At 48.2% G+C, this 27,144-nt stretch overlaps 1 protein-coding gene across 1 annotated transcript in view; it reads left to right on the top strand.

The window, feature by feature from the left end:
• The first annotated feature begins 1,911 nt into the window (after positions 1-1,911).
• hpf1 (histone PARylation factor 1) overlaps positions 1,912-27,144 on the top strand; it is a 35,319-nt gene continuing 10,086 nt past the window's right edge. Inside the window, exons 1-7 of the mRNA XM_070895401.1 lie at positions 1,912-2,119; positions 6,616-6,778; positions 12,771-12,957; positions 13,592-13,690; positions 18,189-18,339; positions 21,706-21,790; positions 25,182-25,354. Coding sequence (XP_070751502.1) covers positions 2,075-2,119; positions 6,616-6,778; positions 12,771-12,957; positions 13,592-13,690; positions 18,189-18,339; positions 21,706-21,790; positions 25,182-25,354 — 903 coding nt within the window. The 5' untranslated portion in view covers positions 1,912-2,074. The remainder of the gene's footprint in view (positions 2,120-6,615; positions 6,779-12,770; positions 12,958-13,591; positions 13,691-18,188; positions 18,340-21,705; positions 21,791-25,181; positions 25,355-27,144) is intronic.

A 27,144-nucleotide genomic window follows, 5' to 3' on the forward strand; every position in this document is an offset into this window, starting at 1 on the left:
GCAATGTGTTGTACTCAAACTATAGTGACCGTGACCGTGGCCCTTTATTCATAACTCCAGAGTGATACACAAGCATGGTGGGCAGCCTTTTGTACTGGGCCCTGCACACCTGTGCAGGTGACCCTCAGGTCTCCCACTGCAGTGCCCTCTGGTGGACAGCCTCTACCACTAGAGGGTACAACTGGTGGAGACCGGGGTTTCCTGTCACAAGACAGAGAGTGGAGAGCACCAGTTCAAACTGTCACAGGAGCATCCAGTCATGCCCCGGTAACTGCCCCCAAAGGAAGTGGAGTGTGGGAAATTGCACACCGCTTCCATTGAGGGGTGGTAAGGCCAATTCTGCGGCGGGAGCAGGACTTCCACGCTGGGGGCTAAAATTCCCGGCCCCAGAAGGTTACCGCCCCCAAGATGGGAGCCTGTGCGGGGAGGCAGAGGGAAGTGGAGGGGAGACGGGGGCGGGGGATGGAGGGGAGAGTGGTGGAGGTGGGGGGGGGGCGGAGAAACCCAGGGCGGGGGACAGGAGGGGCCACATTGCAGCGAAGGTCTGGGGGGGGGGGCGAAGTGTGTTGGAGGGGCGGGCCTGGGGGCTCTGTGCCTCGGTGCGGGGAGTGTTCGGAGTGGGGTGGACGGGTTGACTGCGCAGATGGCGGTTGGTGGATGTGGTGTGGTTGGCGTCGCGGGGGCATGGCTCCGGGGTGGCCGGGGCTGGGGGCTCGACATCCGGGGGTGTTCGGCATTTGGGAAGGATTCTGACGGGACGGGGCGGGTTGGGTGCGGGGGGAGTGTTCCCGGTGTTGGGTGGGTCCGGAGTCGGGTGGGTGGGGAGGGGGGCACGGTCTTGGGATGGGGGGTGGGCTGTTTGGGGTTGGGATGGGGAGAGACTTCTTCACTCGGGGAGTTGTTGGCCTGTGGGGTTCCCTGCCGCGGAGAGTTGTTGATGCCAGTTCATTGGATGTGTTCGGGAGGGAGTTGGATGTGGTCCTTGCGGCTGGGGGGCGTCGGGGGGTGTGGAGGGGGCGTGGGGGGGGAGGGGTGCTGGGGTGGGTGATCAGCCATGATCTTGTTGAATGGCGGTGCAGGCTCGAAGGGCCGAATGGCCTACTCCTGCACCTATTTTCTATGTTTCTATGTTTTTTTTTCCTGCAGGAAACTCCGGTCTCCACCAGTTACACCCTCTAGTGGTGCCAGCATTGTACATGCACAGTGTAAATCTTACTGATAGGTAACAACTATACAGTGACTACACAGATAGTATATCTATAGTCTGCATATATAACTCATTGGAGTTCAAAAGAATGAGAGGTGATCTTATTGAAACAGATAATAAAATGAGGGGGCTCGACAAGGTGGAATGCGAGAGGATATTTCCACTCATAAGGGAAACTAAAATTAGAGGGCATAGTCTCAGAATAAGGGGCCGCCTATTTAAAACTGAGATGAGGAGGAATTTCTTCTCTCAGGGGGTTGTAAATCTGTGGAATTCACTGCCTCAGAGAACTGTGGAGGCTGGGTCATTGAATATATTTAAGGTGGAGATAGGCAGATTTTTGAGCGATAAGGGGATAAGGGGTTATGGTGATCGGGCAGGGAAATGGAGCTGAGTCCATGATCAGATCAGCCATGATCGTATTAAACGGCGAAGCAGGCTGGAGGGGCCGTATGGCCTACTCCTGCTGATATTTCTTATGTTCTTATGTTCTAAGCACTTTCTTTTTATTATCTGAACATCAGGAAATGGACAATTCACTATTAAAGCTCAGGTTCAAATTCAGACACAGACCAGGTCTGGAAATTACTGCGTCTGTGGCACTGCTGCCTGATTGGTTCATAGGTCAGTGTTAGCTGATTGGTCCTTTTAGCGGAACTAGTTGATTGCCTCCCTGTGGCGGAGCTGAGCGCCGTGTCCCTGTGGCGGAGCTGAGCGACTGCCACTGGTCCCTGTGGCGGAGCTGAGCGACAGCGCCGTGACCGTGTGGCGGAGGGCTCTGGCTGACGGGCGGGTTCAGAGCCGCTCTCTCTCTCCCTCCCCCCCATTAAAGTCGCGCTGTTGAAGTTGTTTCTCTTACTGCTTGCCATGGCGGGACGCGGGAAGAGGAGAGCCGCCTGCAGAAGCTCGGAGGTAATGGTGGGAAGTGGAGCACTGTGTTGTCTCAGTGGGGGTGGGACACATTGTAACCAAAGCCGCTGCTGATGTTACAAAGTGTCCTTCCCGGGGATGGAGCAGCAGCTGGATGAGCTGCCCCGCCAGGGATACATTGTCTCCCTCATGTTACTGTGTTAGAGTATAGGCCCGGCCATCTCTCTGCAAACCTCTGCCTGCACCACAAACACCCCGCTTTGCACCTAAAACCAAGCAGATTTGGGGCTTAAATGATTCGCCAGAGGCCTTGCCGAGTGTGGCAGTGCTTTATTTTAAGAGCAATCTGTTATATTCTCCCACCCCCCCCCCCCCCGAAATAAAATTGGCCCAATTAATTGTGTGCAACAGAAGGAGGGGGGAAAGAATAATCATTTCTGAGAACTGTATGATCCAACCTTTTTCTGTCTTCACGCCTTCAACTCCCCTGCTCTTCTTTGAAATAGTGCCATGGGATAGTTTGCATCCAGATGGAACCTCGGCTTAACATCTCATCTGAACGATGGCACCTCCGGCAGTGCGGCACTCCCTCAGTACTGCACTACTGGAGTGTCAGCATAGATTTTGTGCTCCAGCATCTGGAGTGTGACTTGCACGAATGAACTCTGACTCAGAGGCCTTGGGACCTTTTTCTACCTGTTTTAGAAAGTTCTTCTATAAGTGCAATTTCTTGCGATCCCAGGAATAGAATCATACTGCACAGAAGGAGGCCATTTGGTCCACTGTGCCTGCCTCTTTGAAAGAGTGATCCAATTAGTCTCGCTCCCCTTTCCCCATAGCTCTGGGATTTGTTTCCTGGAGACTGCAGCAATGTGATTTTTGGATTCATTCGACCCTCTCCAATATATAAAATCTCAGCCCCCAAGCTGGGTTAGTACCTCAGATGGTACTGCACAATGGGCTAATCTGCCTAGAAAGAACTGGTATTTATATAGTGCCATTCACAACCTCAGGACATCCCAAAGCACTTTACAGCCAATGAAGTATTTTCTGAAGTGTAGTCACTGGATTTGGAAACGCGGCAGCCAATTTACGCACAGCAAGCTCCCACAAACAACAATGTGATAATGACCAGGTAATCAGTTTTAGTTGATTTAAGGGATAAATATTGGCCAGGCCACCGGGGATAACTCCCCTGCTCTTCTTCGAAATAGTGCCATGGGACATTTTGCATCCAGACGAGACCTCTGTTTAACATCTCATCTGAAACACGGCACCTCTGACAATGCAGCACTCCCTCAGTACTGCACTGGAGTGTCAGCCTAGATTTTGTGCTCAAGCATCTGGAGTGGTATTTGTACTTGCACACTCGTACTCAGAGGCGCACGTTACCCACTGAGCCACGGTGGTTACATAGAAACTGAGGCAAGAATTGCTCTGTATAATAAAGTCATGAAAGTGATTTAAAAAAAAATACATCCCATGATTTCACTATCCATAGCAGACAGAGCAATTCCACCTTCAGTGATTTCTTACTGGTTGTTTATTTGTTTTTGTAAAAGTGATTAAGCAGTCCATGTGCTTCAAAATTGGGTTAGAAGTAATTTAAGAATCTAATTTATTGATCCATTGCAGATGGTTAATCGAACATGGTAAGTTTTGCATATTATGATGCTGTGCCGTTTATGAACTGGCTAGTCGGATCGTCACTTGAGATGTCCGGTGGTCATAAAAGATGCTATACAAATGTGGGATCACTACATTTCAGGAGCTGTGTGAGGAATGCCTGGGGAGTGTAAGAGGTCTGACTATCTGTATTGACTTAAAGAAAGACTTGCATTTATATGGCGCCATTCACGATCTTGGAGCATGCCAAAGCACTTTACATTCAATGAAGTACTTTTGAAGTGTAGTCACTGTTGTAATGTATGTTCTACTTGTGCATTAACAGGGTGGATAAAGGGGAACCAGTAGATGTGATGTATTTGGACTTCCAGAAGGCATTTGACAATATGCCACATAAGGTTACTGCACAAGATACGGGGTTGGCTAACTAACAGAGAACAGAGAGTCAGGATAAATGGTTCATTCTCTGGTTGGCAACCAGTAACTAGTGGGGTGCAGCAGCGATCAGTGCTGGGACCCAAACTATTTACAATCGATATTAACGACTTGGAAGAAGGGACTGAGTGTTACGTAGCCAAGTTTGCTGACGATACAAAGATGGGAGAAAAAGCAATGTGTGAGGAGGACATACAAAATCTGCAAAAGGACATAGACAGGCTAAGTGAGTGAGCAAAAATTTGGCAGATGGAGTATAATGTTGGAAAGTGTGAGGTCATGCACTTTGGCAGAAAAAAATCAAAGAGCAAGTTATTATTTAAATGGAGAAAGATTGCAAAGTGCTGCAGTACAGCGGGACCTGGGGGTACTTGTGCATGAAACACAAAAGGATAGTATGCAGATACAGCAAGTGATCAGGAAGGCCAATGGTATCTTGACCTTTATTGTGAAGGGAATAGAAACATAGAAACATATAAAATAGATACAGGAGTAGGCCATTCGGCCCTTCGAGCTTGCACCACTATTCACTAAGATCATGGCTGATCATTCCCTCAGTACTCCTTTCCTGCTTTCTCTCCATACCCCTTGATCCCCTTAGCCGTAAGGGCCATATCTAACTCCCTCTTGAAGCAGGGAAGTCTTGCTACAGCTATACAAGGTATTGGTGAGGCCGCACCTGGAATACTGAGTGCAGTTTTGGTTTCCATATTTACGAAAGGATATACTTGCTTTGGAGGCAGTTCAGAGAAGGTTCACTAGGTTGATTCCGGGGATGAGGGAGTTGACTTATGAGGAAAGGTTGAGTAGGTTGGGCCTCTACTCATTGGAATTCAAAAGAATGAGAGGTGATCTTATCGAAACGTATAAGATTATGGGGGGGGGCTTGACAAGGTGGATGCAGAGAGGATGTTTCCACTGATGGGGGAGACTAGAACCAGAGGGCATGATCTTAGAATAAGGGGCTGCCCATTTAAAACAGAGATGAGGAGAAATTTCTTCTGAGGGTTATAAATCTGTGGAATTCGCTGCCTCACAGAGCTGTGGAAGCTGGGACATTGAATAAATTTAAGACAGAAATAGACAGTTTCTTAAATGAAAAGGGGATAAGGGGTTATGGGGAGCGGGCGGGGAAATGGAGCTGAGTCCATGATCAGATCAGCCATGATATTGAATGGCAGAGCAGGCTCGAGGGGCCGTATGGCCTACTCCTGTTCCTATTTCCTATGTACAGGGTATTGGTGAGGCCACACCTGGAATACTGCGTACAGTTTCCATATTTACGAAAGGATATACTTGCATTGGAGGCAGTTCAGAGAAGGTTCACGAGGTTGATTCTGGAGATGAGGGGGTTGACTTATGACATAGGTTGAGTAGATTGTGCCTACACTCATTGGAATTAAGAAGAATGAGAGGTGATCTTCTCTGTTTTTATACTCTATCCCCCCTTGCAATAAAGGCCAATATTCCATTTGCCTTCCTGATTACTTGCTGTACCTGCATACTCATTTTTTGTGTTTCATGCACAAGGACCCCCTGGTCCCTCTTTACTGCAGCACTTTGCAATTTTTCTCCATTTAAATTATAATTTGCCTCTATAGTTGCCTCTGGTTCTTTTGCCAATCACCTTAAATCTGTGTCCTCTGGTTACTGACTCTTCTGCCTCTGGAAACCAGTTTCTCCTTATTTACTAAATCAAAACCATTCATTATTTTGAACACCACTTATCAAATCTCTTAACTTGCTCTGCTCAAAGGAGAACAACCCCATCATCCCTCTCCAGTGCTATAATAGTTTATTTGATCAATACTGCCACCCTGCCTCCTTTTGTTCATCCCTATCTTTCCTGAATACCTGTAGCCAGGAATATTAAGTTCCCGATCCTCCCCTTCTTTGAGCCAGATCTCTCTTACTGCCACTATATCATAGTCCCATGTGACTACTTGTGCATGCAACTCACCACCCTCTGTGTATTTACGCACATGCTCCCAAGCCCACCTTAGACTGCCTTGCATTTGTCCCCTGTACGATCCCTCCTATTTCTGAACTATTCTTTCCGCGAGTGCTATTTGCCTCTCCCAGACCTCTATGCACCTTGTTACTCCTTCCTCTCTACTGTTTCATCCTTGTGCCCATCCCCTAGCCAAATTAATTTAAACTCTACCCCACAACACCAGTTAACGTCCCTGCGTGGACCTTGGTCCCAGCACTGTTTGGGTGCAACCCGTCCGGCCTGTGCAGGTCCAGCCTGCCCCAGAACTTGACTCATTTCCCCAGGTATCGGAAGTCCTGTTGATACACTTTGCACTTCATATTTTTAACCCATTCTCCTCCATTGCAGGTACTCGAATCCTAAAGAATTTATCCATTGCTTTGGTATATTGCAGTGTTATCGCTTGAATTCATTTAATTTCCCCCCCCTCCCCCCCCATCTCCCCACAATTTTTAAACATTATTGTTTCTTGATTTGCCCTCAGTCTAAGATCCCGGTAGAAGATGGTAAGAAGAACCGAAGAGAGAAGTCCGTCATCCCTGAAGAATTGCGACAGGAGCTCGAGGATCTCTACAAGCTCCCGATGCCAGAAGACTTTTATCACTTCTGGGAATTCTGCGAGGAGCTGAATCCAGGGAATCCCTGCGGTATGTGTTCCCCCCCCCCCCCCCAAACCTTTCCCCCCTTAGTGTTTGCAGTGCAGAGGGAGGGACATCCAGTCCGTCTGTGCTTAACTGTGCAAGAACATCGAGACAGGTCAAGGAGGAGAAATGCCCCCTGAAGCTGCTCCGCCCCCCCCCCCCCTTCCCCTTCCCAGCAACAAACTCTGTTTCCAATTCACTAAATCCTATGCCCCTGTCCGGCTGATTATCAGAGTCACTTACAGCACAGAAGGAGGCCATTCAGCCCGAGCACAGAAGGAGGCCATTCAGCCCGTCGTGCCTGTGCTGGCTCTTTGATCAAGCAGTCCTGCTCAATCCCACATTGCCCGTTTTTTGTCCGTAACTTTGTAAGTTCCTCATCCCCATGTACCTGCCCACAATTATTACTGGAATCCGCTTCCACCACCTTCTCGGGTAGAGCGATCCAGATCCCAACAACTCTGAATGTAAAAACATTTCTCTTCATCTTCCCTCTCGATCTTTTGCCAATGATTTTGAATTCATGACCTCTGGTCATTGACCCATTCGCCAGAGGGAAACTCCTTTATCTACTCTCCATCAAAACCTCTCATCCTCTTGAAAACCTCGATTAGGTCACCTCTTGCATAGAAACATAGAAAAATAGGTGCAGGAGTAGGCCATTCGGCCCTTCGAGCCTGCACCGCCATTCGATAAGATCATGGCTGATCATTCCTTCAGTACCCCTTTCCTGCTTTCTCTCCATACCCCTTGATCCCCTTAACCGTAAGAGTCATATCTAACTCCCTCTTGAATATATCCAGTGAACTGGCATCAACAACTCTCTGCGGCAGGGAATTCCACAGGTTAACAACTCTCTGAGTGAAGAAGTTTCTCCTCGTCTCAGTCCTAAATGGCCTACCCCTTATCCTACGACTATGTCCCCTGGTTCTGGACTTCCCCCAACATCAGGAACATTCTTCCTGCATCTAATCTGTCCAGTCCCGTCAGAATCTTATATGTTTCTATGAGATCCCTTCTAATCCTTCTAAACTCCAGTGAATAAAGGCCCAGTTGATCCAGTCTCTCCTCATATGTCAGTCCAGCCATCCCTGGAATCAGTCTGGTGAACCTTCGCTGCACTCCCTCTATAGAAAGAACATCCTTCCTCAGACTGGAAGACGAAAACTGAACACAATATTCCAGGTGAGGCCTCACTAAGCCCCTGTACAACTGCAGTAAGACTCCCCTGCTTCTATATTCAAATCCCCTAGCTATGAATGCCAACATACCATTTGCCGCCTTCACTGCCTGCTGTACCTGCGTGCCCACTTTCAGTGACTGATGAACCATGACACCCAGGTCTCGTTGCACCTCCCCTTTTCCTAGCCTGCTGCCATTCAGATAATATTCTACCTTTGTGTTTTTGCCCCCAAAATGGATAACCTCACATTTATCCACATTATACTGCATCAGCCATGCATTTGCCCACTCACCCTAACCTGTCCAAGTCACCCAGCAGCATCTTAGCATCCTCCTCACAGCTCACACCGCCACCCAGTTTAGTGTCATCTGCAAACTTAGAGATATTACACTCAATTCCTTCATCCAAATCGTTAATGTATATTGTAAAGAGCTGGGCTTCCATCACTGAGCCCTGCAGTACTCCACTTGTCACTGCCTGTCTTTCTGAAAAGGACCCGTTTATCCCGACTCTCTGCTTCCTGTCTGCTAACCAGTTCCCTATTCACGTCTGTGTATTACCCCCAATATCATGTGCTTTGATTTTGCACAACAATCTCTTACTGCATTTCATCATCATCATCATAGGCAGTCCCTCAGAATCGAAGAAGACTTGCTTCCACTCTTAAAATGAGTCCTTGGGTGGCTGAACAGTCTAACACGAGAGCCACAGTCCCTGTCACGGGACAGATAGACGTTGAGGGTAAGGGTGGGTGGGACAGATTTGCCACATGCTCTTTCTGCTGTCTGCGCTTGTTTTCTGCATGCTCTCGGCGATGAGACTCAAGGTGCTCAGCATCCTCCCAGATGCACTTCCTCCATTTATGGCAGTCTTTGGCCAGGGACTCCCAAGTGTCGGTGGGGATATTGCACTTTATCAGGGAGGCTTTGAGGGTGTCCTTGTAACGTTTCCTCTGCCCACCTTTGGCTTGTTTGCCGTGAAGGAGTTCCGAGTAGAGCGCTTGCTTTGGGAGTCTCGTGTCTGGCATGCGGACAGTGTGGCCTGCCCAGCGGAGCTGATCGAGTGTGTTCAGTGCTGGGGATCTTGGCCTAGTCGAGGACGCTAATGTTGGTGTGTCTGTCCTCCCAGGGGATTTGTAGGATCTTGCAGAGATATCATTGGTGGTATTTCTCCAGCGACTTGAGGTGTCTACTGTACATGGTCCATGTCTCTGAGCCATACAGGAGGGTGGGTATTACTACAGCCTTGTAGACCATGAGCTTGGTGGTCAATTTGAGGGCCTGGTCTTTGAATACTTTTTTCCTCAGCTAACCGAAGACTGCACTGGAGGTGGTGTTGAATCTCGTCGTCAATGTCTGCTCGTGTTGATAAGAGGCTCTCGAGGTATGGGAAATGGTCCACGTTGTCCAGGGCCACGCCGTGGATCTTGAAGATTGGAGGGCTGTGCTATGCGACGAGGATTGGAGGACCTTTGTCTTACAGATGTTTAGCGTTAGACCCATGCTTTCGTACGCCTCGGTAAATACATCGACTATGTCCTGGAGTTCAGCCTCTGTATGTGCGCAGACGCAGGTGTCGTCCGTGTACTGTAGCTCGACGACAGAGGTTGGAGTGATCTTGGACCTGGCCTGGAGATGGCGCAGGTTGATCAGGTTCCCACTGGTTCTGTCGTTTAGTTCCACTCCAGCAGGGAGCTTGTTGACTGTGAGGTGGGGCACGGCAGCGAGGAAGATTGAGAAGAGGGTTGGGGTGATGACGCAGCCCTGTTTGACCCCGGTCCGGATGTGGATTGGGTCTGTGATGGATCCGTTGTTAAGGATCACGGCCTGCATGTCGTCATGGAGCAGGCGGAGGATGTTGACGAACTTTTGGGGGCATCCGAAACGGAGGAGGACGCTCCATAGACCCTCGCGGTTGCCCGTGTCAGAGGCCTTTGTAAGGTCGAAGAAGGCCATGTACAAGGGCTGGTGCTGCTCCCTGCATTTCTACCGCAGCTGTCGAGCTGTAAAGGTCATGTCCATTGTGCCCCGTTGGGGAAGAAATCCACACTGCGACTCTGGGATGAGCTCCTCGGCCAGAGGGAGAAGATGATTGAGGAGAACTCTAGCGACAACTTTCCCAGTGGCTGATAGCAGGGAGATTCCCCCGTAGTTGCCGCAGTCGGACTTGTCCCCTTTTTCAAAGATGGTCACGATCATTGCATCTCTCAGATCTCCCGGCATGCTCTCCTCCCTCCAAATGAGAGAGATGAGGTCATGTATCCGCGGCAACAGTGCCCCTCCGCCATACTTCAGTGCCTCAGCAGGGATTTCATCCGCTCCCGCAGCCTTGTTGTTCTTGAGCTTATTCCATTTATCACACTTTTGTGTACAACTTCCTTCTAATTTACCCGTCTGCCTTCTCGGGTGGACGTAAATGGTTCCCTTGGCACTTTTCGAAGAGACTTCTTCTGGCCGACATTTAGCGCTCAACCAGCGTGACCTGTGCTGAGAGTTAGCGGATCTCAGCCTGCCGCGGCGGCAGTAAGGTGTGAGGTGCTGCAATTCGGCTCCTGGGCCCTTTATAAAGGAGGGGTGGACAACATGGTGAGAACTTCCTCTTGCTGTGCTCTTCTTCCCCACTCTTTTTCCCCCGCCCCCCCCACCTGAGAGGGCAGACGGGACCTCGGTTGAACATCTCATCCAAAAGACGGCGCCTCCGACAATGCAGCACTCCCTCAGCACTGAACTGGAGTATCAGCCTAGATTTATGTGCTCAAGTTTCTGGAGTGGGACTTGGACCCACAACCTTCTGATGCTCCAGTTCAGTGCTGAGGATCAGAAGGTTGTGTGTTCAACTCCCACTCCAGGAACTTGAGCACATAAATCTAGGCTGATGCACCAGTTCAGTGCTGAGGGAGTGCTGCACTGTCGGAGGTGCTGTCTTTTGGATGAGACGTTAAACAGGAGTCCCGTCTGCCCCCTCGGGTGGATGTAAAAGATCCCATGGCACTATCTCGAAGAAGAGCAGGCCAGTTATCCCCGGTGTCCTGGCAAATATTTGTCCCTCAACGAACATAACAAAAACAGATTATCTGGTCATTATCACTTTGCTGTTTGTGGGAGCTTGCTGTGCACAAATTGGCTGCCGCGTTTCCTACATTACAGCAATGACTACACTCCAAAAGTGCGTCATTGGCTGTAAAGCGCTTGAGATGTTATGAAAGGTGCTATATAAATGCAAGTCTTATATTTTCTTTACTCACTCGCACTCACTCACTCACTTCCTACCCACAAGCAGCAATGACCAGATCATCTGTTTTAGTGATGTTGATTCAGGGAAAAATATTGGGCAGGACACCGGGGATAACTCCCTTGTTCATCTTTGAAATAGTGCCATGGGATCTTTTACGTCCACCTGAGAGAGCAGATGGGGTCTCTGTAACGTCTCGTCCAAAAGACGGCACCTCCAACAGTGCAGCACTCCCTCAGCACTGAACTGATATATCAGCCTAGATTTATGTTCTCAAGTCTCCGGAATGGGACTTGAACCCACAACCTTCTGACTCGGAGGCGAGGATGCTACCCACTGAGTCACAGCTGACACCACATAAGAACATAAGAAATAGGAGCAGGAGTAGGCCATACGGCCCTCGAGCCTGTTCCGCCATTTAATACGATCACGGCTGATCTGATCATGGACTCAGCTCCACTTCCCTGCCCGCTCCCCATAACCCCTTATCCCCTTATCACTCAAGAAACTGTCTCTTTCTGCCTTAAATTTATTCACTGTCTCAGCTTCCACAGCTCTCTGAGGCAGCGAATTCCACAGATCCACAACCCTCAGAGAAGAAATTTCTCTTCCTCTCAGTTTTAAATGGGTGTGCCCTTATTCTAAGATCATGCCTCTAGTTCTAGTCTCCCCCCTCAGTGGAAACATCCTCTCTGCATCCACCTTGTCAAGCCCCCTCATAATCTTATACATTTCGATAAGCTCACCTCTCATTCTTCTGAATTCCAATGAATAGAGGCCCAACCAACTCAACCGTTCCTCATAAGTCAACCCCCTCATGTCTGGAATCAACCTCGTGAACCTTTTCTGAACTGCCTCCAAAGCAAGATATCCTTTCATAAATATGGAAACCAAAACTGCAGCAGTATTCCAGGTGTGGCCTCACCAATTCCATGTACAACTGTAGCAAGACTTCCCTGCTTTTATAATCCATCCCCTTTGCAATAAAGGCCAAGATTCCATTGGCCTTCCTGATCACTTGCTGTACCTGCATACTATCTTTTTGTGTTTCATGCACAAGTAGGTACAGCTCTGCGGCACTTTGTAATCTTTTTTCATTTAAATAATAACTTGCTCTTTGATTTTTTTTTTCTGCCAAAGTGCATGACCTCACACTTTCCAACATTATACTCCACCTGCCAAATCTTTGCCCACTCACTGAGCCTGTCTATGTCCTTCTGCAGGTTAGGAGAGCATCAAGCTGCTGTGGAAGGTTGCTCCCTCACTGGAGGCGGTGTTGAATCTCGTCATCAATGTCTGCTCTTATTAACAAGAGGCTCCCGAGGTATGGGTAATGGTCCACATTGTTCAGGGTCACGCCATGGATCTTGATGACTGAGGGGCAGTGCTGTGCGGTGAGGATAGACTGGTGGAGGACCTTTGTCTTACAGATATTTAGCGTGAGGTCCATGCTTTCGTACACCTCAGTAAATACGTCGACTGTCCTTCAGGGGAGGACGAGCAAAGCGGTGAGCAAGCAGTTTATGTGTAAAAAAATGCAGTTTTATGGGATCTAAATTGCTGCTTGTGTTCTTTTGTAAACAGAAGCACTGAAGTCGAGCCTTGGACTGCGGCTTGTTGGGCCTTGTGATATTTTAGCAGGAAAACATAAAGGAACAAGAAACCCGGAACCGAATTACCTTCTGCACTGGAGGTACTTCTATGATCCGCCAGAATTTCAGACCGTCATCATTGGCGACTCTGAAACTCAGCATCACCTTGGCTATTTCAGGTAATCGTGATGCTGACACACTACCGACAGGTGTGGGGGTGGGGGGAGGTAGACCCTGCTCATGTTGTGATTGGACTAGCTTAGTCAGTGAGGTCTTAGTAATGATTAAAAAATCATTCTGGGGATATGCGCATCGCTGCCAAGGCCGGCATTTATTGCCCATCCCTAATTGCCCGTGAGAAGGTGGTGGTGAGCCGCCTTCTTGAACCGCTGCAGTCCGTGTGGTGAGGTGCTCCCACAGTGCTGTTAGGGAGGGAGTTCCAGGATTGTGACCCAGCGACGATGGAGGAATGGCGATATATTTCCAAGTGGGGATGGTGTGTGACTCAGGGGGGAATTTGCAGGAGAGGGTGTTCCCATGCACCTGCTACCCTTGTCCTGGTAGAGGTCGCGGGTTTGGGAGGTGCTGCCGAAGAAGCCTTGGCGAGTTGCTGCAGTGCATCTTGTAGATGGTACACACTGCAGCCGGTGGTGGAGGGAGTGAATGTTTAAGGTGATGGATGGGGTACCAATCAAGCGGGCTGCTTTGTCCTGGATGGTGTTGAGCTTCTTGTGTTGTTGGAGCTTCACTCATCCGGGCAAGTGGGGAGTATTCCATCACACTCCTGACTTGTGCTGTATGTGGTGTTCACAGGGATACTCCGGATGAATTGCCAGTGTTCGTCGGTGCTAGCAAGGCAAGGAACGGCTGCTCAGTGGTTCAGACAGGAGACAATTTGTTTAGCGCAGTAAAGTAAGTATGTTTCTTTTTCTTCGGGGCTGCACGTGCAGAGGCAAAAAAATGCATATAAGGATGGATGAGGGGGGACAATTAGTTAAAGGAGCAGAACGTAGCAACCCTTTGGCTCAGTGGGCAGCACACTTGCCTCTGAGTCAGCAGGTTGTGGGTTCAAGTCCCACTCCAGGGACTTGAACCCACATCTAGGCCGACCCTCCAATGCGGGACTTGATCTAGGCCGACCCTCCAATGCGGGACTTGATCTAGGCCGACCCTCCAATGCGGGACTTGATCTAGGCTGACCCTCCAATGCAGTACTTGAGGGAGTGCTGCATCGTCGGGGGTGCCATCTTTTCGATGAGACGTTAAACCGAGGCCCCGTCTGCTCTCTCAAGTGGACATAAAAGGTCCCTTGGTGCTGTTTCGAAGAAGAGCAGGGGAGTTATCCCCGGTGTCCTGGCCGATAATTTATCCCTCATTCAACATCACTAAAACTGTTGTCACATTGCTGTTTGTGGGAGCCACGTTTCTGAAGTTACAACAGTGACTACACTATAAAAGTACTTCTCTGGCTGCGAAGCGCTTTGGGACGTCCTGAGGTTGTGAAAGGCACCGTAGAAAGACGAGTTCTTTCTTTGAAGCAGTGCTGCATTGTCCCAGTTGCCAACCTTCAAACTGGCTATCCGAGCGCAGAATCCCATCGCCGCATTCGAGTCTCCAAACCAAGCGACTGAACAAATCTACGCAAGTAGAGCTTCTGCTTATCAAATACGGAGAACATGTTCTTTCTTTTTTTCCCCCCTTCTCCTCTGCTAACCCCATACAGATGTGCTCTCCTTGCCAGAGAGCACCTAGTGTGATACAACTAGGTTAAGAATCAACCACATTGGTGTGGGACTGCAGTCACATATAGGCCAGACCGGGTAAGGCCAGTTGGCTTCCTTCATAAGAACATAAGAAATAGGAGCAGAAGTAGGCCATTTGGCCACTCAAGCCTGCTCCGCCATTTAATAAGATCATGGCTGATCTCCCTACCTCAACTTCACTTTCCTGCATTGTCTCCATATCCCTTGATTCCCTTAATATTCAAAAATCTATCGATCTCTGTCTTGAATATCATCTTCTTCTTAGGCAGCCCCTCAAATCATAGACACATAGAAAATAGGTGCAGGAGTAGGCCATTCGGCCCTTCGAGCCTGCACCACCATTCAATAAGATCATGGCTGATCATGCAACTTCAGTACCCTATTCCTGCTTTCTCTCCATACCCCTTGATCCCTTTAGCCGTGAGGGCCACAACTAACTCCCTTTTGAAAATATCTAATGAGCTGGCCCCAACAACTTTCTGTGGTAGAGAATTCCACAGGTTCACAATTCTGAGTGAAGAAGTTTCTCCTCATCTTAGTCCTAAATGGCTTAACCTTTATCCTTTGACTGTGACCCCTGGTTCTGGATTTCCCCAACATCGGGAACATTCTTCCTGCATCTAACCTGTCCAATCCCGTCGAGGATGACTTGCTTCCACGCCAAAAAGGGATGAGTTTGATGAGTTCACAGGTGTTTCAATGAAGGACCTAATATTCCAGATCCCGAACTACATCCTGAATGGTGGAAGATGCCTGTGCATGTTTTTTTTTAAACGTGTGGTTGCCGTTGCACACCAGCCACCACACGGGCTTGACAGAGCTCGGTCTTGGTCCAGTGGCAAGGATTAACCAAGATGACTGGAGTCCTGCTCTGCTGCACGGACCTAGTGCGCACACATCTTGCAGTGTGGGCTGGCCCGTGCTGCCCCTGGGCCCTCGCCTCTTCTGGGACCCGAACTCACGCCTCTCCTGGGCCCCGATCACATCGCTCTGCAATCTCTCGCCGCTACTTCATCTCGGCCTCGCCGCTCCTGCCGTACCTGCCCACGCTCCAATCACCGACCTGGCTGATGGTGATGTCCAGTCCAGTCGCCGTCGAACTCCTGTCCCAGCTCGCACTGCTCCCTGCAGTGGTCCCAACCTGCCGGTTTTGAATATACTCAATGACTGAGTCTCCATAGCCCTCTGGGGTCGAGAATTCCAAAGATTCACCACCCTCTGAGTGAAGAAATTTCTCCATCAAAGGACATGAGTGAACCAGTTGGGTATTTTAAAACAATCCGACAGCTTCATGGTCACTTTTCATGATTCCAGCTTTTTATTTCCAGCTTTTTTATTAAACTGAAATCAAATTCTCAAACTGCCAATGGTGGGATTTGAACTCGTGTCCTCTGGATCATTAATCAAGTAACATAACCACTATGTTACTGTATCCTTAGTTACATATATATTTTGAGCAACTCTTCTATCATTAATAACTTTTTTACTTGGATCATGGAGTTGAGGTCGAAGAGCAGCCATGATCTTATTGAATGGGGGTGCAGGCTCGAGGGGCCGAATGGCCTGCTCCTGCTTCTATTATTTTTTTCTTCACTTTTTTGGTTGGAACCGACCTAACTGTAATGTATTTGCTTCATGGGTTCTTTGCTTAAGAATTCATAGCAACACATTGCTATTAAGAACTAGTTGGTTTATTAACAAAGGTTTAGAACATAAGAAATAGGAGCAGGAGTAGGCCATACGGCCCCTTGAGCCTGCTCCGCCATTCAATAAGATTATGGCTAATCTGGTCATGGACCCAGCTCCACTTCCCCACCCGCCCGCTCCCCATAACCCCTTATCCCTTTATCGCTCAAGAAACTGTCTACTTCTGTCTTAAATATATTCAATATCCCAGCTTCCACAGCTCTCTGAGGCAGCAAATTCCATAGATATACAGCCTCTTGAGAGAAGAAATTCCTCTTCATCTCTGTTTTAAATGGGCGGCCCCTTATTCTAGGATCATGCCCTCCAGTTCTAGTCTCCCCCATCAGTGGAAACATCCTCTCTGCATCCACCCTGCCAAGCCCCCTCAATCTTATACGTTTCGATAAGATTACCTCTCATTCTTCTGAATTCCAATGAGTAGAGGCCCAACCTACTCGACCTTTCCTCATAAGTCAACCCCCTCATCCCCGGAATCAACCTAGTGAACCTTCTCTGAACTGCCTCCAAAGCAAGTATATCCTTTTGTAAAATGTGGAAACCAAATCTGCACGCAGTATTCCAGGTGTGGCCTCACCAATACCTTATATAGCTGTAGTAAGACTTCCCTGTTTTTTTTATACTTCATTCCCTTTGCAATAAAGACCAAGATTCCATTGGCTTTCCTGATCACTTGCTGTACCTGCATACTATCCTTTTGTGTTTCATGCACAAGTAACCCCAGGTCCCGCTGTACTGCGGCACTTTGCAATCTTTCTCCATTTAAATCATAACTTGCTCTTTGATTTTTTTTCTGCTAAAGTGCATGACCTCACATTATACTCCATCTGCCAAATTAGCCTATGTCCTTTTGCAGATTTTTTGTGTCCTGCTCACACATTGCTTTTCCTCCCATCTTTGTATCGTCAGCAAACTTGGCTATGTTACACTCAGTCCCTTCTTCCAAGTCGTTAATATAGATTGTAAATAGTTGGGGTCCCAGCACTGATCCCTACGGAACCATACTAGTTACTGGTTGCTAACCAGAGAATCAACCATTTATCCCGACTCTCTGTTTTCTGCTAGTTAACCAATCCTCTATCCATGCTAATATATTACCACCAACTCCATGAATGTTTATCTTGTGCAGAAACCTTTTATGTGGCACCTTGTCAAATGCCTTCTGGAAGCTGAAATGCACCACATCCACTGGTTCTCCTTTGTCCACCCTGTTCGTTACATCCTCAAAAGAGCTCCAGCAAATTTGTCAAATATGCCTTCCCCTTCATAAATCCATGCTGACTCTGCCTGACCGAATTTTGCTTATCCAAATATACTGCTACTGCTTCTTTAATAATGGACTCACACTACACATTACCAGTTCATCCACTAGACTCACAACTGCATACCTCATCGTGGATGACCTCGACCCAACTGGCTGGGGTTTTATTGAGTCTTGTGAACATCATGTGACTGGCTAAGCGACAGTTCGACAAACCTGTGAGCATGCCCACCGGTACATACATTACAGTGACCATAAAGGCATTGCGACTTGTTTCACTGTGGGGAAAGTTCAGTTACTGTTCCAATCAGTTTCTGGTCCTGTGTGAGGGGGGTACTGGGAGTCTCTAGGTCTAGCCGGATCTCAGGCTAGTGGACTCCCCGAGGAAAACAACATGATGGGCTGAAGATGGCCATTTGCGCGCTCTCCCTACGGTCTCTGCTGCTATGCAATCTCGAGGAATTTCAGAGCCTGTGTTCTATTTTTAGCCACTCCTTTAGTTTTTGCCTTCGGGAGTGGGGGGGTGGGATGGGGCGGCAGGGGTGGTAGAGGGAGAGGTTTATTGAATGAAAATTGTAGTGGAATGTTTCTAAGTTTAGCTATTTTCCTTTTTTTTTCCGTCTCTCAATCCCTCTCCCATTCCCATCCCGTCGCATTTTTTTTTGGGGGGGGGGGTTTTCAGCCAACTTTTGTCCAGAAGACTGAAGGAAGTAAAGAATAAAAGTTTGAGCGGTGTTCTGAAAGAGGTGGAGGCCAAGCTGACTGCGGTGGCGAAGACCTTGGGTTACTCCCTCGAGCAAAAAACGAAAGCAATGAAACAAAGGGATAGGAAGGTAAGCTCCTGTGCCGTACTTGCAGAACCGTCCCTGGATTTAAGTAGCGTGGTGTGATGTTTCTGATTTACGATCACTTGCTCCGCGGGAGGTGGGCACTGGAGCAACTAGAGTGCATCATTGCCCCTGGCAACCAGATTTTAATTTGATTTACGTTTCCTTTAAATTTTTATTTAGAAACTTGTGGGTTCTCGGGCCCTTACTAAAAGGGGGCACTTGACTGAATGTTGCTTTAAAATAGTTGTAGAGCTGTTGCATTGTGAGTGGCTTAGCCAGTCACGTGATGTTCACAAGGCTCAATAAAACCCCAGACAGTTGGGTCTAGGACATCAACAATGAGGTATGCAGTTGTGAGCTACTGTGGCGGGGGCCACAGGACAGGTGTAGAGAATTGCCCCCTCCCCCCCCACCAGTTATACTGTCGGCCCAATTCCCCTTTCCGTTGATCCGCTACTACCTAATTTGTGCTGTTGCCCAAGTTGAAATTCGCCCCAAATTTTAATTACCCCCCAAGACTTCCCTTTTTTCCCCACCAATTTTCCTTTTTCCTCTCCAGGAGACAATGACCCTCTCGACACCCCCCCTTCTCTGGGTCTGATTCCGTGGCTACGTGTTACCGTCTGGCACCTGAGGGAAATAGTCACTCGGTGTGTTACTGAGGGAGTGCTGCACTGCCGGAGTTGCCATCTTTCGGGTGAGACGTTGTACCGAAGCCCCTGTCTGCTCCCGCGGGTGTACGTAAAAGATCCCACGGCACTATTTTGAAGAAGAGCGGGGCGGGGGTGGGTTCTGCTCGGTGTCCTGGCCAATAGTTATCCCTCAATCAATGTCACTTCTTTTTTTAAAAAAAAAAAGAGATTATCTGGTCCTGATCACATTGCTGTTTGTGGGAGCTTGCCATGTGCAAATTGGCTGTCGTGTTTCCCGCATTACAACAGTGACCAAAAAAAAAAGTACTTCATTGGATGTGAAATGCTTTTTGGGACATCCTGTCATTTGGACAGGCTAGTGGGGGAGAGGCTGGGGCGTGGAGAGGGGTCGTGACCTCACAGCCAAACCCAAATCTTTCCTCGCCCAAGGTTCAGACACGGGAGTTTTACTTCAAGGGGTTGTTGGAGAACAGACGGCAACCCTGGATGAGTTCTTTTCTTTTTCCCTCACCAGGGAGGCTCTGGGACCAGTTTGGTATTGTCTTGTTGAAACAATTCTTTGTAAGATTTGGAGAAAGGAAGCAGCTCACCACAGTTCTATGGAATGTCTGCTACTCTGTGTTTATATAAAAGATTTGGCAATGTGTTCCGAGTGATGCTATTTTTTTTTTAAAGCGCACTATCCCAAAATTGGGCACAGACTTGATTAAATTAAAGATTTTGTTATTGGTGTGTTATTTGATCAGAAATATATTATTGGAATTGACCATTGTGTTGGTCACGGTACGTCAGAGGATGGAAGGTCAGGATCATTATACCATGTAAAAGTATAGGTGCATGTCCCTTTTGTCAGCTGTGGCTCAGTGGGGTAGCACACTCGCCTCTGAATCAGAAGGTTGTCTGGGTTTGACACTCCAGCGCAGTGCTGAGGGAGTGCTGCACTGTCTGAGGTGCCGTAATTCGGACGAGATGTTAAACCGAGGCCCTGTCTGCTCTCTCTGGTGGATGTAAAAGATCCCATGGCACTATTTTGAAGAAGAGCAGGGGAGTTCTCCCTGGTGTCCTGGCCAATATTTATCCCTCAATCAACGTCACTAAAACAGATTATCTGCTCATTATCACATTGCTGTTTGTGGGAGCTTGCTGTGCTCAAATTAGCTGCACCGTTTCCTACATTACAACAGTGACTACACTCAAAAAGTACTTAATTGGCTGTAAAATGCTTTGAGACGTCTGGTGGTCGTGAAAGGCTAGAAAGTTTTGTTGCTGTTAAGTAAATACTGACTTCATACAGCGGTCAATTAACAGGTTGCTTCTGTTAAGTAAAGACTTGGATGAGTGCATACAGATGCCAAATAAAAATTGTCTAGCATCTACAGCACATTTGGCCCAACTGGTCTGTACCGGTGTTTATGCTCCACAAGTATCTGCCTCCATATCCCGCTATTCACTTCTCCCTTATGTATGACAGGAGGCTGCAGACTCCAGTATTTTTGGGCACGCGAGAGAGCCTTGTATAATTTGCGTGAAAATTTGTGTGTGCATGATGCTCGGAATTGTGGCAAGACTTGGAAATGCATGCAACTGGTATAGAAATACAGGTGCGAAGTCCAAAATACGGAGTTCCAGAATCCGCACACCGGGCCGGCCCGTGGCGGGGTTGTCCGGAAATCGGAAAATATTCCGGAATCCGGATTTCCCCCACCCGCCTGACCTCCCTCGGCCCAAACTCTTTCTCCCCACCCCCCCACCCCCCCGCAACCAACCCCCGTGACCTCTGGCGGTCCGACCAAACCCCGGCCTCTGTCCGACAGACCCCCCCGCCCCCTGCCTCCCCTTCCTGGCCCCCACCCCACACCGCCCCCGCACCTACTTACCTCGGCCCAGGCAAAGACTGTCCGAAATCCGGAAATACCCAGAATCCAGAACAGCCTCGGTCACGAGGGTTTCTGGATTTCAGACATCACACCAGTACTTTTCTCGTGAAGAGCGTGTCTTGCAGACCAGTTGCTGCACAGCAGATATTGCAGGTTGTGCCTCTACTCATTGGAGTTTAGAAGAATTGAGAGGGGATCTTATTGAAACATCGATTCTGAGGGGGCTCGACAAGGTAGATGCAGAGAGGATATTTTCCCTTTGTAGGGGAATCTAGAACTCTGGGGGGCATAGTTTCAGAATAAGGGATCGCCCATTTAAGACGGAGATGAGGAGGAATTTTTTCTCTGAGGATCGTGAATCATTGAAATTCTCTGCCCAGAGAGCTGTGGAGGCTGGGTCATTGAATATATTTAAGGTGGAGATAGACAGATTTTTGAAAGCTAAGGGAGTCAAAGATTATGGGGAGCGGGCAGGGAAGTGGAGTTGAGGGAGGATTCGATGAGTCATTAAACCGAGGCCCCATCTACTCCCTTCGGGTGAACATAAAAGATCCCATGGCACTATTTCGAAAGAAGAGAAGGGGAGTTTTCTCTGGTGTCCTGGCTAATATTTATCCCTCAATCAACGTAACAAAAATAAATTGGATTATGTGGTCATTATCACATTGTCGTTTGCGGGAGCTTGCTGTGCGTGAAATTGGCTGCCACGTTACAACAGTGACTACACTCTAAAAGAACTCCATTGGCTGTAAAGTGCTTTGAGACTTCCGGTGGTCGTGAAAGGCGCTATATAAATGCAAGTCTTTTTACTTTTTATCGTCATCTACCTTAATTTCTAGGCTGTTACAAAGACTTTTCATGGTGCAGGTCTGGTGGTCCCACTAGATCGAAGTGTAGGTTACAGAGAGCTTCCCGAGACAGACGGTACGTTGGATTGATTCTTTTCCCTTTTTCCTTTGTCAAACACATCATTAAAAAAAATGCAATAGCGTCAAATGTGACATTGAAACAAGTCGTTGAATGGTGTGTGGTGTGCGAGTGCGTGTGTGTTAATCTTTCCTTCGCTTGTTAAATTTTGGTAGTCCAGAAATCAATTTGGTAGACTTTCATTTGTTCCACTTTGCGAAGTTCTGCTCTGATGGACCAGCAACCTACAGGTGGTGAGTGAGAAGCACATCCCACCGTGATGCCTTCTGAAATTACAATTCAACAACTCCTGCTGGTACCGGAAAATAAAACCATGGAAGATTCCAGACGGTTGTGGGGGGATTTAAAAAAAAAAAACAATTAACGTCTTTCAGGGATTAGGAACCCCGCCAACCTTGCGTGGTCTGGCTGACGCGTGACTCCGCCGTTTAAAGTGGCCAACCAAGCCCTTCGTTTGTACAGATGGTCAACACCGGTGGGGGTGGCTGCAGCAGTTCAAGAAGGTTGCAGCTGGAGTACTGTGTGCAGTTCTGGTCACCACATTACAGGAAAGATGTGATTGCACAGGAGTGGGTACAGAGGAGATTTATAAGAATGTTGCCTGGACGGGAGAATTTTGGCTATGAGGAAAGATTGGAGATGCTGGGTCTGTTTTCTTTGGAACAGAGGAGGCTGAGGGGAGACCTGATTGAGGTGTATAAAATTATGAGGGGCCTGGATCGAGTCGATAGGGAGGACCTGTTTCCCTTGGCAGAGGGATCAACAACCAGGGGGCATAGATTTAAAGTAATTGGGGGGAGGTTTAGAGGAGATCTGAGGGAAAATTTCCTCACCCAGAGGGTGGTGGGGGTCTGGGACTCACTGCCTGAAAGGGTGGTAGAGGCAGGAACCCTCATCACATTAAAAAAAAAAGGTTCTTGGATGTGCACTTAAAATGCCGTAACCTACAGGGCTATGGAGCAAGAGCTGGAAAGTGGGATTCGGTTGGATAGTTCTTGGTCGGCCGGCGCGGACACGATGGGCCGAAATGGCCTCCTTCCGTGCTGTAAATTTCTATGATTCCATGAAGGCAGTCAGCCCCGCCACCTTCTCGGTTCAACTAGAGACGGGCAGTAAATACAGCTTTGCCCACAGCCCGGGAGCAAATGAAATTAAAACAGTGAACCTTCGTTATCTGTGTTTCCGATTATTCGCCAGGCTGTTTTCCAGAACAAGGGTCTGACAAGACACAGACCATTGCTCAACTCACCAGCACCAATCTCCTCCGATCTTCCTCCTGATGCCTTGTGCATTGGTGCAGCGTACTATGAAGGGGGAGAAAAAGGTCTCGGGACCCAGGATCACTCGCCAACTTCTGTTATCCACCAGGAGGGGCCCCTCAATGATGAAGGTTCTACTTTTCACTCAAATGGAAGGCTGAGGGGGGTGACCTAATTGAGGTCTTTAAAATTTTTGACCTCGCAGGGAGAGTATTTCCAATCGTTACAAAATCCATTGTCCTTGGTCTCATGAACTCTGAGAGGAAAGCCTGTGATCCAGTCCCTCTGTTTTGTCGTGAGTCTGATTGGCCTCTGTGAATCACCTTGGGACATTTTTCTATGTTTAAAGGCGTTATATAAATGCAAGTTCTTATTTTTTCTTCCCCCTCCTCCCTTCCTAAACCCAGGGGTACTGAGGCCAGTTGCAGCACCCCCCCTTTTTTTTTTTGCCGCCAGGCTGAAATCGGCTAACTCAGCACAGGCTAGGGATCGGACCTGGGATCTTCCAGGTCTGTCTAGGTAACGACTTGCTGAACTCCTGGGAGGCGGGGGAGGAGGGGTCAGTCCCTTGCTTTTTTTCCCACTCTCTTTATATTTAGGAAATATAAACGATTGATTTGTACTGTATTGTGGTATGAGCTGTGGCTCAGTGAGTAGCACTCTTGCGTCTGAAATCAGAAGGTTGTAGGTTCAAGTCCCACCTCAGAGACTTGAGCACTTAAATCTAGGCTGACACTCCAGTGCAGTGCTGAGGGAGTGCTGCACTGTTGGAGGTGGCGTCTTTCGGATGAGATGTTAAACCGAGGCCCCGTCTTCCCCCTCGGGTGTAGGAACGGTAGCATAGTGGTCATTTTACTGGACGAGTAATCCAGAGGACTGGACTAATGATCTGGAGGCACGAGTTCAAATCCCTCCACGACAGCTGAGGAATTTAAATTCAGTTAATTAAATAAATCTGGGATATAAAAGCTATTGTCAGTAATGGTGACCATGATTGTCGTAAAAACCCATCTGGTGCGCTAATCTCCCACCCTTACCCGGTCTGGCCTGTATGTGGCTCCAGACCCACAGCAACATGGTTGACTCTTAATTGCCCTCTGAAATGGCCAAGCAAGCGTCTCGGTTGTACCAAATCGCTACAGCAAAGTCACTATGGAGTACCTTCACCTCGCAGACTACCGCGGTTCAAGAAGGTGGCTCACCACCACCTTCACAAGGACAATTAGTGATATGCAATAAATGCTGGCCTTACCGGCGATGCCCACATCCCATGAGCGAATATAAAAAATAAGAAAAAGGTGGACATAAAATTTCCCGTGACTCTATTTGAAGAGCAGGGAAGTTTTCCCTGGTGTCCTGGCCAATATTTATCCCTCTATCAATATTATTAAAAAAAAAACAGGTTATCTGATCATTGTCACCTTATTTAAGGAGGGATATACTTGCATAAGAGGCAGTTCAGAGAAGGTTCACTTGGTTGATTCCTGTGATGAAGGGATTGTCTTAGGAGGAAAGGTTGAGCAGGTTGGGCCTGTACTCATTAGAGTTTAGAAGCCTGAGAGGTGATCGTATTGAAACATGAGATTCTGAGCGGGCTTGACGGGATACTTGCTGAGAGGATGTTTCCCCTCGTGAGGGACTCTAAAACTAGGGGGCATAGTTTCAGAATAAGGGGTTGCCCATTTAAAACCGAGAAGAGGAGGAATTTCTTCTCTGAGGGTTGTGAATCTTTGGAATTCTCTACCCCAGAGAGCTGTGAAGGCTGGGTCTTTCAAGACTGAGATAGACAGATTCTTGAAATATAGATGAGTCAAGGGTTATGAGGAACAGGCAGGAAAGTGGAGTTGAGGTTAAGAACAGATCAGCCATGATCTTATTGAATGGCGGAGCAGGCTCGAGGGGCCGTATGGTGGTCTACTGCTCCTATTTCTTATGTTCCTATTGGCTGTTTGTGGGACCCTGTCCTCATTGGCTGTAAAGTGCTTCAGAGAGTCTCGATGTCGTGCCAGGTGCTGACTCTTTCCCCATTGGCTTCAGATAAAGTGCAGGAATGCAACATATGCATAACCTTTCTTCCACCCTGTGCGTAGAAGTAATAATCTATTACTTTTATTTTAAAAAAAATATAGGAAGTCTTAAAAAGATCTGCAAAGCAATCGTAGAAGCTCCGACTGATGAAGCCCGGATTAAAGCTTTTGCTCCAATTCAGGAAATATTAACGTATGTTCACTTTGCAAATGATGAATGTGACTATGGAATGGGATATGAACTCGGAATTGACCTCTTCTGTTACGGATCACACGTGAGTAGATGCAAATGTTGTATCGTTTCTAACTGAAAGTCAGATCCATAAACATAGGTGCCTGCGATAGCTCAGCTGCTTAATGGTGAGTGGTTCAGCCACACATCTTCGTCTTTGTTCAGTTATCTGCTCTCGGGTAAGACAGCTGAAGCACATGTGGGGGTATATCCCAATCGGCTTCTTCGACAGCCCTTTTCAAACTCGCCACCTCTGTAGAATCACGGAAATTGACAGCACGGAAGGAAGCCGTTTTGGCCCATCGTGTCCGCAGCGGCTGACCAAGAGCTATCCAGCCTAATCCCACTTTCCAGCTCTTGGTCCGTAGCCTTGTAGGTTACAGGACTTTAACATAGAAACATAGAAAATAGGTGCAGGAGTAGGCCATTCGGCCCTTCGAGCCTGCACCACCATTCAATAAGATCATTGCTGATCATTCACCTCAGTACCCCTTTCCTGCTTTCTCTACATACCCCTTGATCCCCTTAACTGTAAGGGCCACATCTAACTCCCTCTTGAATATATCCAATGAACTGGCATCAACAACTCTCTGCAGTAGGGAATACCACAGGTTAACAACTCTCTGTGAAGAAGTTTCTCCTCCTCTCAATCCTAAATGGCCTACCCCTTATCCTAAGACTGTGTCCCCTGGTTCTGGACTTGTCCAGTTCCGTCAGAATCTTATGTTTCCATGAGATCCCCTCTCATCCTTCCTTCTAAACTCCAGTGTATAAAGGCCCAGTTGATCCAGTCTCTCCTCATATGTCAGTCCAGCCATTCCGGGAATCAGTCTGGTGAATCTTCGCTGCACTCCCTCAATAGCAAGAATGTCCTTTCTCAGATTAGAAGACCAAAACTGAACACAATATTCCAGGTGAGGCCTCACCAAGGCCCAGTGCATTGCGGCACTGGAGCTGCGGGTGGATTTACTCTGGAGCATCTACGAAGCTGAGAATGACGTGAATAACACGTTTAGTGAGTTGGCCACACCGCAGGTAAAGGGTACACAGCCAGATAGGGGATGGGTGACCAACAGGAAGAGCAGTGGAAGGAAGGTAGTGCAGGGGTCTCCTGCGGTCATCCCCCTGCAAAACAGATACACTGCTTTGGGTACTGTTGAGGGGGATGACTCATCAGGAGAGAGCAGCAGCAGCCAAGTTCATGGCACCGTGGGTGGTTCTGCTGCACAATAGGGCAGGAAAAAGAGTGGGAGAGCTATAGTGGTAGGGGATTCTATTCTAAGGGGAATAGATAGATGTTTCTGCGGCTGGAACAGAGATTCCAGGATGGTATGTTGCCTCCCTGCAAGGGTCAAGGATGTCTCGGAGCGGGTGCAGAACATTTTGAAGAGGGAGGGTGAACAGCCAGTTGTCATGGTGCATATAGGTACCAAAGACGAATTTAGGAAGCTAGGAGCTAATTTGAAAACTAGGACCTCAATCTCAGGATTGCTACCAGTGCCACGTGCTAGTCAGAGTAGGAATCGCAGGATAGCTCAGATGAATACGTGGCTTGAGGAGTGGTGCAGAAGGGAGGGATTCAAATTCCTGGGACATTGGAACCGGTTCTGGATGAGGTGGGACCAGTACAAACCGGAACCAATGTCCTAGGGGGTGTGTTTGCTAGTGCTGTTGGGGAGGAGTTAAACTAATATGGCAGGGGGATGGGAACCGATGCAGGGAGACGGAGGGAAGTAGAATGGGGACAGAAGCAAAAGATAGAAAGAAGAAAAGTAAAAGTGGAAGGCAGAGAAACCCAAGGCAAAAAGCAAAAAGGGCCAAATTACAGCAAAA

The sequence above is a fragment of the Pristiophorus japonicus genome, chromosome 1 (assembly GCF_044704955.1).
Source record: "Pristiophorus japonicus isolate sPriJap1 chromosome 1, sPriJap1.hap1, whole genome shotgun sequence".
NCBI lineage: Eukaryota > Metazoa > Chordata > Chondrichthyes > Pristiophoridae > Pristiophorus > Pristiophorus japonicus.